At 36.3% G+C, this 13,905-nt stretch overlaps 1 protein-coding gene across 4 annotated transcripts in view; it reads left to right on the top strand.

Annotated features, from left to right (window-relative positions):
- The window catches only part of NBEA (neurobeachin), a 690,698-nt gene that overhangs the window by 652,171 nt on the left and 24,622 nt on the right, over positions 1-13,905 (top strand). For 3 of the 4 annotated variants that reach the window (XM_014791275.2, XM_087436202.1, XM_087436201.1), the window contains 2 exons: positions 13,396-13,458; positions 13,782-13,871. In XM_014791275.2, the coding sequence (XP_014646761.1) occupies positions 13,396-13,458; positions 13,782-13,871 (153 nt within the window). The remainder of the gene's footprint in view (positions 1-13,395; positions 13,459-13,781; positions 13,872-13,905) is intronic. The other variant, XM_087436200.1, reaches the window with a different exon arrangement.

The following is a 13,905-nucleotide window of genomic DNA, read 5'->3' as shown; positions in this document are numbered from 1 at the left end:
GGCCACCAGCATTGCACCGCGCGCACTTAACCACCAAGCCACAGGGCCGGCCCTAAAATTGTTTTTAAAAATCATCACTCTTATGCTCATGGTTATGTTACTCAAGCCTGTCTGCCTCAGAGTGTGATTACATGGTACATAGTAGGCAATAGAAGATGATAGAAAAGTGGAAATGAGAGAATAGGTTATATCACAGTCCCATCATTATCACCGAGTGACACTGAGTCACTTTACTTTTATGTACCTTTGTTTTACCCCCTAAAAAATGATAACAGAAATGATACCTAACTCATAGGACTATATTTGAGGATCATCTGAGAAAAGATATGTGAAAATACTTTGTAAACTATAAAGCACTGTGCGGACATTGATTATTATTACCTAAAAGCATAATTAAATGAAGTATCTTTAAGAACTTTTGTTTTAATAATTTATTTCTCTATCATCATATCTACAGTCGACACTGCCAAACTGAAAAATGATTTAAATGACTTTTTGACGGTGAGAGGTATACACATAAGCCTGTCATAAAAGGCTGTTTTGCTGGCAAACTATTGGAACATGTGGGCCATGCAATATTTTTTTATTTATACATCTATACAAACTTAGCTATTTATGCTGGAAATATTAAAATATTAAATACATTATATTATTACCAGTAGTCATAAAAATGTGGTATTTTTAGTCTACTTTTCTGTTACTAATATTTCTTGGTCTTCTTAGATATTTTCTTCATTTATCTCTTTCTTTGATCTGACAGGCATGACCAAGCATTCCTTTGGATCTGCCATAGTGAATATATGCCCACAGGAAGTAGCAAGGACTACTTCAGTTTTCACTTTATTTTCTTGCTGAAACATTCCTTGCTACTACAGAGAACTGACATGATAAGGCTGTCAGGAACCTACAAGACAGATATGTCTTTAACCAAAATAGCTGCAATGCTGGCTTTTCTAGAAGATAAACTCATAAAATTTTTAAGGAAAAAAAATTAACCCACTTTTCATCCTGACGATGTAAATGAAGGTATTGGTAGTGACAACATTGATGGCCTCTACAATCATTGCTTATTCTTTCTGTGCATTTGTCATCCCTTGTCTTTTCCTTCCCCATTTGTGACTTCTTTCTTTGATCTGACAAGGGATATCAGCACCCCCTTCTGGCTTGCTCGAGTGGGTTGTAGCACAGTATTGTCCATTTACTACTGCCACGATGGCTAATTGTCTTCATATGGGGAAGTTCGGGGTTCTACTCCTGGGCAATTTTTCTGAGACGTGATTGCAACAAATGATCAACAAAATGGCGGATAAGTATTTCTTAAAACCGTCTTAATTTTGCCCCATAATTATTAGAAGTTTTACTGAGCTGAAAATGTTAACAAATTCAAAAGCCAAATTAAAATAGAAAGAAAACCCCTGCACTTTAAATTATTGTAGTGGAAATACACATTTAAAGAATCATTTTGAGAACAAGAAGAATATTATGATCCCTAAAACTAGTAATAGTATAGTTTCAAATGTATCTGTTTATGTGTTTCTCATCTGCAGCAATAAGGTTTACATTGTGAAAATTCAATGAATAAAATTTCTATATAGGAATTAGTATCGAGGAAATTAATGACACATTTAATTTTGATTAGTGAATAAATCTTTAATTTAGATTTCTCTTTTTTCCTTGTAATTACTGCAATTCTTACCTAGTCCATGGTCATCAATGGTCCACTAGGAAAGCATAAATAATGCAGTTAGTCAAAGTGGGATGTGTGTCATTTTTATGAGATGTGCTTTTTTTCCTCTTTCTGTTATTTTTATTGTGTGGCATTGAGAAATGCTAATTGTTGATTTTCAGAAATTAACAGCAAATGCTTTCACAAGCATCTAAAGTCATATTTTACACAAGGAAGAAAGGTGAATATTGCAACCTGCTGTTTATAGTAGAAATAGCCAGAAGGGATTTCCTTATCTTCTATTAACATAGATTTCGGTTATATTATTCGGTTGTTGCCTTAGCATAAATTAACAATTATTCAAAACATATTGCATGCTTCGATTTGTTGAAGTAGGTATTAGTCAGTCTAAGTACCTAAGCATTTCAGTTAGGTGTTTAGGACTCATTTTTAAAGGTTTTAAACATATTGGTAATGAGCTTATTTAAAGCCATTTGAAATCTCAATGTAGTATATATCTAAATTATTGTTTCCCATTTATGTCAAAATCAAAGAAGAGCATTTTGTTCTGCCAAATACATGCAATACTATTTTTAAGTTGAATTTAGTTTATAAAAGCATGTGATTTCATTTTATAATGTTTATACCACCATCTGGTGAAGCTTTGTCTTGATGTCATTCCACATACCAAGCAAATCTACTTCAGCTTTTATTATTTTCATTATTATCTTCTTTTTTTCCAGTTATTTTATTGAAATCATAAATGTGTATAACATTATATAATTTTGGGTGTCCAGTGTTATTTATCAGTTTCTGTATAGACTGCCTCGTGCTCACCACTGATAGTCTAATTTTTATCCATCACCATACATACAATTTTTATCCACCACCCCCACCCCCTTCACCTACCCTTCAACCCCCTTCTTCTCTGGTAACCACTAATCTGTTGTCTTTATCCATGTGTTTGTTTATCTTCCACATATGCGTGAAATGATGCAGTATTTGTCTTTCTCTGTCTGGCTTATTTCACTTAACATCATACCCTCAAGGTCCATCCATGTTGTTGCAAATGGGACGATTTTGTCTTTATTTTATGGCTGAGTAGTATTCCACTGTGTGTATATATATATATATATATATATACACACCACATCTTCTTTATCCATTCATCTGTAGCAGGGCACTTGGGTTGCTTCCACGTCTTGGCTATTGCGAATAATGCTGCAGTGAACATAGGGCTGCATAAATCTGTTTGGATTGTTGATTTCAAGATCTTTGGATAAGTACCCAGTAGTGGGATAGCTGGATCATATGGTATTTCTATTTTTAATTTTTTGAGACATCTCTATACTGTTTTCCATAGTGGCTGTACCAGTTTGCATTCCCATCAGCAGTGTATGAGGGTTCCCTTTTCTCCACATCCTCTCCAACATTTGTTATTTTTTGTCTTGGTAATTATACCCATTCTGACAGCTGTAAAAGGTGATATCTCATTGTAGTTTTGATTTGCATTTCACTAATAATTAGTGATTTCGAACATCTTTTCATATGTCTGTTGGCCTTCTATATGTCTTCTTTGGAGAAATGTTTTTTCATATCCTCTGCCCATTTTTTGATCAGGTTGTTTGTTTTTTTGTTGTTGAGTTGTATGAGTTCTTTATGTATTTTGGAAATTAACCCCTCATGATTTGCAAATATTTTCTCCCAGTTGGTGGCATTTTGTTCATGGTTTCTTTGTTCAATGCAATCCCAATCAGAATCCCAATGACATTCTTCACGCAAATAGAACAAAGAATCTTAAAATATATATGGAACAACAAAAGACCTCATATAGCCAAAGCAATCCTGAGAAAAAAGAGCAAAGCTGGTGGCATCACAATCCCTAACTTCAAAATATCCTACAAAACTATAGTAATCAAAACAGTGTGGTACTGGCACAAAAACAGACACACGGGTCAATGGAGCAGAATTGAAAGCCCAGAAATAAAACCACACATCTGAGGTCAGTTAATCTTCACCAAAGGAGCCAAGAACATGCAATGGAGAAAGGAAAGTCTCATGATGATTTTCCTTTCATGACCAGACACTCCAACTGAGCTTACTTTGTGTGGTGAAGAAAGGTCACCACCTGTACTACTGCTTCTCTGCCATTCCTCCTCCTCCTCCTCCACCACCTTCCCCCCAACTCCCTCCCCTCCTCCGCCTCCGTTTCCTCAGTCAGCCAGCATAGAGTTTGCTTTATATAAATTTATTCAACCTGGGAGAATTTGGCAGAGATGTTGTACTGATTCCTCTCACATATCATTAAGCATTTCTGGGTTGAATCCTCTACTTATGTACTATTTAAAGATCAACTCAAAAGTGAGCAAAGAATGAAAAACCTGGAAGAATCCTTAGGAGATCATCTGCTAAAACCCTTGCTTCCAGGTAGGTTAATCTCTAAATCATCCAGGAAAGAGTGTTTTAGTTCTCTTCTTGAGGATTAACAAGTTTAGATTGCAAAGAGACTATGGCCTCACCCAAGAGGCTTATAATAGTGTTTATCCTCAGAATATTCTGAACCCTCAGTGAAAATGTCTCTTGCTTAGGTATAATCATATTTTGGTCAGTCCTACCCAGAAAGGAAGCAAAAGCTAACCAGCATTTCTCTTACGTATTATACCTGAATACCAATCCTATTTGTATCAGTCAGGATCTCAGCACATTACCATCTCAAAGGAGTAATGAAGACTCCGAAAAAGATATACAAATGGCCAACAAGCACATGGAATGCTTCTCAACATCACTAATCATTAGGGAAATACAAATCAAAACCACAATGAGATACCATCTCACACCCATTAGGTTGGCTACTAATAAAACAAACAAACAAACAGAAAGTAGCAATTGTTGGTAAGGATATGGAGAAATTGGAAACTTTATGCACTATTGTGGGAATGTAAAATGGTGCAACCTCTCTGGAAAACAGTATGGAGCTTCCTGAAAAATTTAAAAATAGAGCTACCATATAATCTAGCAATTCTACATCTGGGTATATATCCAAAAGAATTGAAAGCAAGATTTTGAAGACATATTTGTACACTCACGTTCATAGCAGCATTATTGACAATAATCAAAGGGTAAAAGCAACCCAAGGGTCCATCAGTGGATGATGGATAAACAAAATCTGGTATATACATATGATGGAATATTATTCAGCCTTAAAAAGGAAGGAAATTCTGACACATGCTACAACAGGGATGAACCTTAAGGATATTAATGCTAAGTGAAATAAGTCAGTCACAACAAGACAAATACTACATGATTCCACTTATATCAGGTACCTAGAATAATCAAAATCATAGAGAGGGAAAGTAGAGGGTGGTTTCCAGGGGCTTAGGGAAAGGGTAAATGGGGAGTTATTTAAAGGGTACAGAGTTTAAATTTTGCAAGGTAAAAAGGATTCTAGAGATTGGTTGCACGATATGAATGTACTTAAGACTACTGAACTGTACACTAAAAAGTGGTTAAGATGGTAAATATGTTATGTATATTTTACCACAATTTAAAAAATTTTTAAAGGGATAATGAAGAGAGTTTAATAATGGTCCTATTTACAAAGATATGGGCAGGATAAAGTAGATGAACAAGGGAAGGTGAAGCATCGAAGGATTAACCTGGCTACCACCCTTAGGCCTGAGGGTACAAGGAGAGGAAGCCATTACCAGAACCTGGCAGGAGAAGGAGCCCTGAGAAAGTGGTCGCCCAGCAGGAGCTGTGGCCTTAGGTGGAAGAATGCAACCCAGCCACTGCCAACCTGGGACCTGGCAAGGAGGGACCATACAATAAACACTTCACCTCCCTATCTCCTTTCCTGAGCTCTCGTTGGCTGAACTCATTGGGAAGCCAGGGAGCAAGAGAGTACCAGTGATGCAGTCCTCGGAGGCCAGTCTCCCAGGGACAAGAAAGACAATCCAACTCACTTTTCTGTCCCCCTGAGTCAGTCACTGCTCTAGGATAAGCACACTTATTTAAGGCACCCCAGGTAGGACAGCCACTAACTGCTACAGTAAAATACGTGTAATTTTCCTACCTGAGTTGACTTATACTTATTTTTAAGTAGAAAAATTAAGTGCTTTTGCCATGGATGGCGCTGACCTAATTTGAAGAAAAAGTGTCCCGGACAGAGAATTTGCTATCCAGAGGACGTGCTGCTTGTCTTCTCACATTCATTTGTTAAGTCAATTATGTGACATCCTTATAATCCATCACTCCAAGAGGAAATAGACATCAGCAGGAGAATCACTCTCCTCTTCATTTTTTTTAGATTTATACTAAAAGAATAAAACCAAGCACTGAGGCAGGTAAATGAACAAATCAGAATCCCCTCCCTCAAATATTGTACAACGTTGTCTGATAGTTAAAGGAAATGTCGTTCTTTTTTACTTGAGTTACCAAATATTTGCTTAGAATATTAGAAAATATTCTAATAATTTTGCTGGTGTAGCCTTAGCACTAATGCAGTTGACTGTTAAAAGAAAACATGTTTGTTCTTCTGTTTGTAATTTCTATGAAAAACTAGAAGCAGTTGAATATAAAATAGCATTTTAATTTTTTATATAGTTTAATGTTTATAAAGCAAGAAATAATAAAGTGCAGATATTATTTGCTTGATTTATTTTGCTCCTATTTTTATAGCATTAAAAAGTAATGCTTTACATGATCTTGTTTTATTACAACAATAAACCAGAAGCAAAAGCTTATCAGTTAAAATACAGTCTGCTGCTGAGTCATCTGTCCTTTTATCAGTTCAGACTTCTCAAAATTCCTTTTTTTTTTTTCCTATTTGGTATAGAATTGGTAGAATTGGAGGTGGAACAGAAGGATGATATAAATCACATATATTTTTAATTGTATGTGAAAGTTGTATTTTCTAGTAAAAAAAAAGAATACTTACTTTCCAGCATTAAAATAAAATCATTCTAAGTAAGAGCTGTATAGTGAGATAAACACAATAGTAAAGAAATTTGTTGAAAATCTTTTTCTGTGTTCTCCAGCACTTTTACTATTTTTTTTTTAATTTTCTGAAAATTGTCAATAATTGACTAGTAATTTGGCCATATTCTGATATTTCTCATCATGGGTAGCATAACCTGTAGTACTTTATAAAATGTTGACTTTTCTGGGAAACAATTTGAAAGATGGTACAGACCAAGGGAAATGGATGAAATAGGTCATTTGAAGCTACCTTATTAGCTCCCTCATACTGTCTGCCTCGTGGTACTTAGACCTGATGGCATTTCATCCAAAAGATAGTACTAAATTGCATTTACAAAAAAGACTAGAAGTTGTAAAGATTCTACGGGAGAAAAATGTATCTGGGTTAAATTTACCTGCATTGTGTAAAAGACAAGATTAACAGAAATTTTTATCTGCTGCCTCCCAGAGAAGATGCCCAATACGTAACTAGTGAACACAAAGGGAAGAAGGCACACTTGTTCATCAAAATAGTAATTTCTTTCTTGTCGAATATTATGAGTTTATCATTAATTTGAATATCGTCCTGAACTCTGACTTACCTGTGGCCGCGTGTACCTTTACCGGTCTGTGAAGTCTCTCCCATCAGCAGGCATGCATGTAACACACATACACCACAGCGTGTTGACTTCCTCTTCTAGGATTTAATCCCAGCCATGTTCTTTATTCATAGAGGAGCTAGAACTTTCTTGGGAGGGAAGACAAGAAGGGGAAAAAAAGCAATTAAGCAAGAAGAGTATCAGGTCAAAGGAATATGGCATATGTCACAACCGTAGCTAACGCCTATGGCCCCTTTGTGAGAATTAAAAAAGGCACTCTCTTGGGGGCTGGCCCCGTGGTGTAGCAGTTGAGTGCACACGCTCCGCTGCTGGCAGCCAGGGTTCAGATCCCGGGCGCGCACCGACGCACCGCTTGTCAGGCCATGCTGTGGTGGCGTCCCATATAAAGTGCAGGCAGATGGGCACGGATGTTAGCTCGGGGGCAGTCTTCCTCAGCAGAAGGAGGAGGATTGGCATGGATGTTAGCTCAGGGCTGATCTTCCGCACAAAAAAATAAAATAAAATAAATTAATTAATAAATAATAAAAAAAAAAAAGGCACTCTCTTTAGGAGGATGAGTTACAAAAGGTGCTCCTTCCTCTGGCAACTGAGGTAGATTCTATCCTTCATTGGCCCCCCAACTGGGCACCATTGTACAGGGCATAGATGACACAGCCCAGCCGTACACAATGGTCTGACCTATGAAGAAGATGAAAGACTAGAGAGCATGTTGAAAATAAGTGAGAAGAAAGGAGAGCTGGATGAAGATGTGGGTAATTTTGTAACTTGAGAGGTGGGTCCTAGAGGATTTTACAAAGAGAGCCTAACAAGACTAAGGAATGAAACGATCAGGAAGTAGGGAGGGAACAAAAGGGAAACTGTCCCTAATAGGAACTTGCCCAACTGGGAGCTTTATATTACATATAAGCAGGTAAAACCAAGTTATGTGTCATGTATGTATATGAAATCTCAAAATCACATATACTGTTCAGATTTTCTTATTTTGTTCCCTTATGCATAACTTAGTTCACATTTTCCTTTACTTCTCCGCCTAACCCTGAAGAATTTCATATTTTAGAACTCCTTTCAAAGTGTTTAAAAAAAATGACTTTTTTTACTAATTATATGACGTACCTATTTCTTGACAGAACTTAAGTGGGGAGAAAAATAAATGCTAAGAACATGGTAACTGCTCATTATTCAAAAAAATAATTTTTATAAGAATAAGTAAGAATCCATATAATAATTAAAACATAAAACTCTTAAGAAACTAACTTCATTGTCATTCCTATCTGAACAATTCCTGATGAAGAAATAAAGTGGTATCCCTTATATAATTATTTTATGAGACACAATTGAGTTTGACATGTAAGAGTTTCAGCATATCAGTCCCTTAAAAGACCACACAGTCTAAATCATTACTTTATTTGCAGCTTTGACCATTGCATTCTGCGTTCACAAATACTTACACAAAATAAATACACAAAATCAGTACAACCACTTTGGACAACAGTTTGGCCATAAAACTAAACATTCCTACCCTATGACTCAGCAGCCGTGTACCTACTGATACACCCAACAGAATTGGCTGCTTACCTTCATCAAAAGACATGTGCAAGAATTTTCTAAGCAACTTTATTTATAATAATCTGGAACTGTTAACAGCCCAAATATCCATCAATAGGAGAATTGATATATTTTGTGATAGATTAATACAATGGAATACTACATAGCACAAAAAAGAGAACAAACTATTGATATACACAAAAACAAGGATGAATCTCACAGACATTATGTTGATCAAAAAAAGGCAGACACAAAAATTGGTACTGTGTGATTCTGTTTAGCAGAAGTTCAAAAACAAAAAATAATCAATGATGAAGAGTATCAACGTGATTAGCTTGGCAGAGGGCGAGGAGTGGGAAAAATTGGCTGGGGAGGGGCAAGAGGGAACCTTCACATAGTATGCTCCTGTGTAACCACCACCCAGATGAAGATGTGGAACCTTCAAGTTCCATTCCAAAGCCTCTGTCTTGATCTGGGTGGTGGTTAAAGGGGGGAAGATATATAAACACACACACACACACATAACATTCAAAAAAGTATACATCTATGATTAGTGTTCATGATGTACTTTATCTTTCTAACTTCAAAATAAAAAGAAATATAAACAAACGAACAAATAAATAAATAATGGGTGCACATAAGAAGCTTAAGTCCAAGATACCAAAGTCAAGTGATTACAAAGCCCTAAGAAAGAATGTTATTATTTAAGAATAAGCAGATCCATATTTTCTTATTATCCCACCAAAAGATTGTCCACCAGTGAATACATGGTCTTTTATATTTGTAAAATACCAAAGGTTTTGTCAGTCATGTTTGTTTTGAAAAATCTAGGGTTTTAAGCCTATTACATAGGCTAGATTTGTATGAAATATGTGAGACTCATGATATCACTGTTTATTATATGTGAAAAGTTACTATAACTTATTTATTCTAGGATGCACATCATTGTCATATTTCCACACTCCAAATCACAATGTGTCTTGCAATCAATAGTGTATCATAGTTTAATTGGCAACATTTTTTACTTCTTAATAATATATAAAATAATGATGCTTCTCATAATGGATAACATCTTAGATTCGATGAAGTTAGACTGACAGACTTATTTCCCAAGTTTTAGTCTTTTACCATACACATGACACGTACTTGTGAGTTCCCAATACAACATTAGTTTATTCTTCACTGTAAAGATGTGTAAAGCAATAGATTTCTTGTAATCCAAATTAAAGTTTTGGTATTAGATTTTAAAAGGATTCACAAATGCCAAAATCTGCAGGAATCAGACAGGGGATGAACTAGTGAAGCAGCCCAAGAGGCAGTACGTATGTGGGTCACATGAGTGGTGGACACAAAAGTGTCCCTGTGCCTTGGCACCAGAGGAGGGTTGCCATGCAGGAATGCTGATGGGGTATTGCCAGATCTTCTGATTTTCTTGAGAGAAGCCGAAAAACAAAATTTATTTTATAAAATTTCCTGACCTATAAATGTTGTCTCAAATAGAAACCACATCTGTGAGCTGAGTCTAGCTCATGGGATGCTGGTGTGTGATGTCTGGCTGAACATAGGCTCCTATGGCGTCCTGGCTAGAATATAGCCTCTAACGAGAGCAGGAATCTTTGTTTTGTTTGATGAGTCTCACAGATATCGAGAGTGGTACGCGGTACATAGTAGGTGCTCAATAAATATATGTTTTATGAATAAATAAAGCTAACATTAAGTCTCTCTGACCCATGCAGAACAATATAGAGAGAAATATGTGGAAGTTTTTAAAATGCCATTTCTGATACTATAGAAAGACTCCACCTTATAATTAGCTGTAAGTAGTTGTTTGGTTTTTTTTTTTTTTTTAACTTGGTATATTTAGAAATTATTAATGGAAAAATTCTATATGGCAAAAAAAATCTTTTCATGCTGTTGACTAGCTAATTCCTTCTTAACCTTCAAACCTCAGCTCATGTCTTTTTTCTGGAAGTCCCTTCCTAACAGCCTTATTCTCCCTCCCCTCCTCCACCCTGCGTCTGATATAGACATCACTTCCCTGGGCTCCCTGCACTCTGGGCTGGCCTCCGCCATGGTCCTGCTTCCTCCCGTGGCCCTGACGTGCTCCACTTATGTCCTTATGGGCTGGAAACTTCCTGAGGGCAGTCTGGGATCTGATTTTGTATCTCTTGGCATAGAGTAAGCATTCAACAAATGTTTGTTAATTGTTTTTGTGGTATTGAATTGTGAAAGTAAATAGCTCTGAAGTTTTCTCTACACTGTGCTTTTCTTTTTCTAGTTTTGCACAAAAGCCCCACCACTGCCCTACTTTTATATTCAGCAAACATTTTTGGACTCTGTAGGACTAAATCACAGTCCTGACCTGCAGAGATTCAGTCTGAGCAAACAGACATACGTGAAGAATTGTGTGTTGAATTCCATGATAAAAGAAACAAGGAAATGTGCTGTGAGAATATGGAGGACATTCATTATGAATTAGGGAGTCTGGGAAGGATTTAGAACCTGCCCAAGGTTAGCACGAAGGAATGCATGTTCTCCTACATCAGGGAGTAGTTCTCAGAACAACTACTCAATTGCTATGCTTCATAGGTTACAGAATGGGCTGTGTATATCCCGGGGCGCCCTCCCGTACAAAGTACCTCTCTTCTGGACAGGAAGGAAGACGTTGATGACTTCCTAAAAGAGGGGGAGGACAGAAAAGGTGACAGGGAGCAGGTGAAGAAAATCAGTAGGTGCTCACTTCCCATTCGAACATTTTGGTAATGACAAGAAATAGAATTTAAAGGAGACACATGCCTTTTCAAGATCAGAAAGAAGTGTACATTTTTAAATCAGAGGGTAAGGAATTATTGGAAGGCAGGATTACAAGATAGCTAAAAGATAAGTATTGGAATAAGAACTTTTAAGTCATGAAGGCATGTGATGTAGATCACAAGGAAGAAGGATTCAGTTTAGTCTTAAAAAAATAAATGTTAAATTTGGGGAATAGACTGTCTTAACTAAAGGGTGAGATTGATCACAGCTTAATATTTATCCCGATGCCATTTGAGAGTCATTTAAAGTATATATGTGTGTGTACTCTGCCTCAGTCCAAAAAGGATCAGAGGCGGGACCCACTGGAAAGAACTGTACAGAAGGTTTCTGGAAATTAAGTCAGTTTCATAACATTTTCTAGTATGTTTTTAATACTTCCCTTTCAGAAACAAGAGTAAAGTCAAGCAAAGCATATTTGTTGATTTAGTCCTTCTATGAACATTTAAAGGCTACCTACTAAGTGTAAGGCACTGATCTAGAGATTAAAATGTGCTTACCCGTCTCCCCACCCCCACCCTGTCCTCTTTCTGGAGGAGTAAAAACACAAGCAACAGTATCTGTTGTTAGACTTTAGCCGTTCGTGATACATTAAGCTAGGTATTGGACATTATCTAACCAGGGCAGCTTTAACAATAAAATTACTGCTTTTTTCCCCCAAATAATTCTGAAGAGTTTATTGTTAATAGTGTGAAAACAGCCAGAAATGGTCTCTTCTCCCTTTTATGATCATAAATCTTGCATTGGGGAGATAAAGTATGATGGTATCTGTGTGAGTACAATTTAGTAAAATAGTCACACTTTGCATATGACTGGACACCATGCAAATAAATATATACATTAAAATTGGACAGCACTTAAAGAGATTTAATAATTTATCCTGTTGCCTCTGCAAGTAAAAGAACCAAAACCCCATTTATGCAATTGCTAAAATATGGCGGATAGTGATGCATTCCTATTTAATATTGCTAATAAATTTGAAAATTCACGTTTTTATTGATAAACATTTTCTTGAAATGCAGTCTAGGAGGACAGATTGTTAAATTTAAGTACTTTATAAATGGGAATTGTAGATAGTGATGCGATTGTGGCAGTGCTGTGTTGAGAGCCATCTGCCACTTACCTGCACTCCAGAGCACTCAGCAATGAGTTTCATATTTCACTTTTATGTGCAACCAAATTGCACACAATTTTAGGGGAAAAATTAGCATGATAACAGAGTAATGATCATAGTAAATATTACGCTTCTCCTTGTTGACTTAAATTACATACAATATTTCAGGAAATATTTCTGTTAGTCTAGTTTAATATATTGAAATTTTTGCCTGTAGAATTTACGCATAGAAGAAATTCTTAAATTTCTTGTAAAGATTCACTCTTTGACACACACACAAAGGTATTATACAGTGAAGTTTGAGGTCTAAAATCGTTCTTACTTATTGGAAGCCATAAAATCTCATTAATATTTCCATCTGTTTAGGCTTTAATGAAATATTGCATAGCTCAGGATGCCCAAAGAATTATTTCCTCTTCGAGTAAATTCTTTCTAAAATTTCAGAAAAATTTGAGAGAAATGATTTCATACCTTATAAATAATATTTCGGGATTCATCTAAAAAATACCATAGCCTGCTAAATATATTTTTCGTGGTGAAAGTTTGACTATATTTAATTATCAGACAAAAGTCTTAGTGTTCTTTCTACTGATTACCCTCTGAATTGATTGGAACATATGATTTTCTGAATTTTATTTTGTGTCATTGGTGGACTTTATGTCTCATTCTTTTTTCCCATTAAGATTCCAGAAGCTTATTTCATTAGAGATCCCCATACGTTCCTTCTTACAAAGGACTTTATTAAGGTATATGTGTTGTATGTAGTCTAAAAGTGTTCTTTGGGCTTTAGCTGCATGCATGTACTCACAGGTTAACATTTCCACATTTCACCCCAGCTTCTAAATAAGAATAGTGACTTGGTTAACAGAAGCATGTTTGGAAGGAGAAGCAAAGCTTGTCTACAAAATACTAACACTTGGATGATTCTGCACCCTGAGAGAAGAGCACCCGGTGAATTTTCTGGACTCTTTTCATGGCTGACTTGGGAAACACTTGCATTGTCAGAGAGTGTGTTGACCTCTCTCGTTGATGCATATTGATTATGACAGTCACTCTCCTTCCCCTGCAGGCCATGGAGGCGCAGATCCAGAACTTTGGACAGACGCCATCTCAGTTGCTTATTGAGCCACATCCGCCTCGGAGCTCTGCCATGCACCTGGTAAGACATATCAGCTTGTTGCAATTTTTTTCTT

This window comes from Ceratotherium simum, chromosome 10 (assembly GCF_057802395.1).
Source record: "Ceratotherium simum simum isolate JZ-2026a chromosome 10, ASM5780239v1, whole genome shotgun sequence".
In the NCBI taxonomy this organism is placed as follows: Eukaryota; Metazoa; Chordata; class Mammalia; order Perissodactyla; family Rhinocerotidae; genus Ceratotherium; species Ceratotherium simum.
Note: the sequence above shows the minus strand (reverse complement) of the source record. Positions and strands in the feature narration are given on the sequence as shown.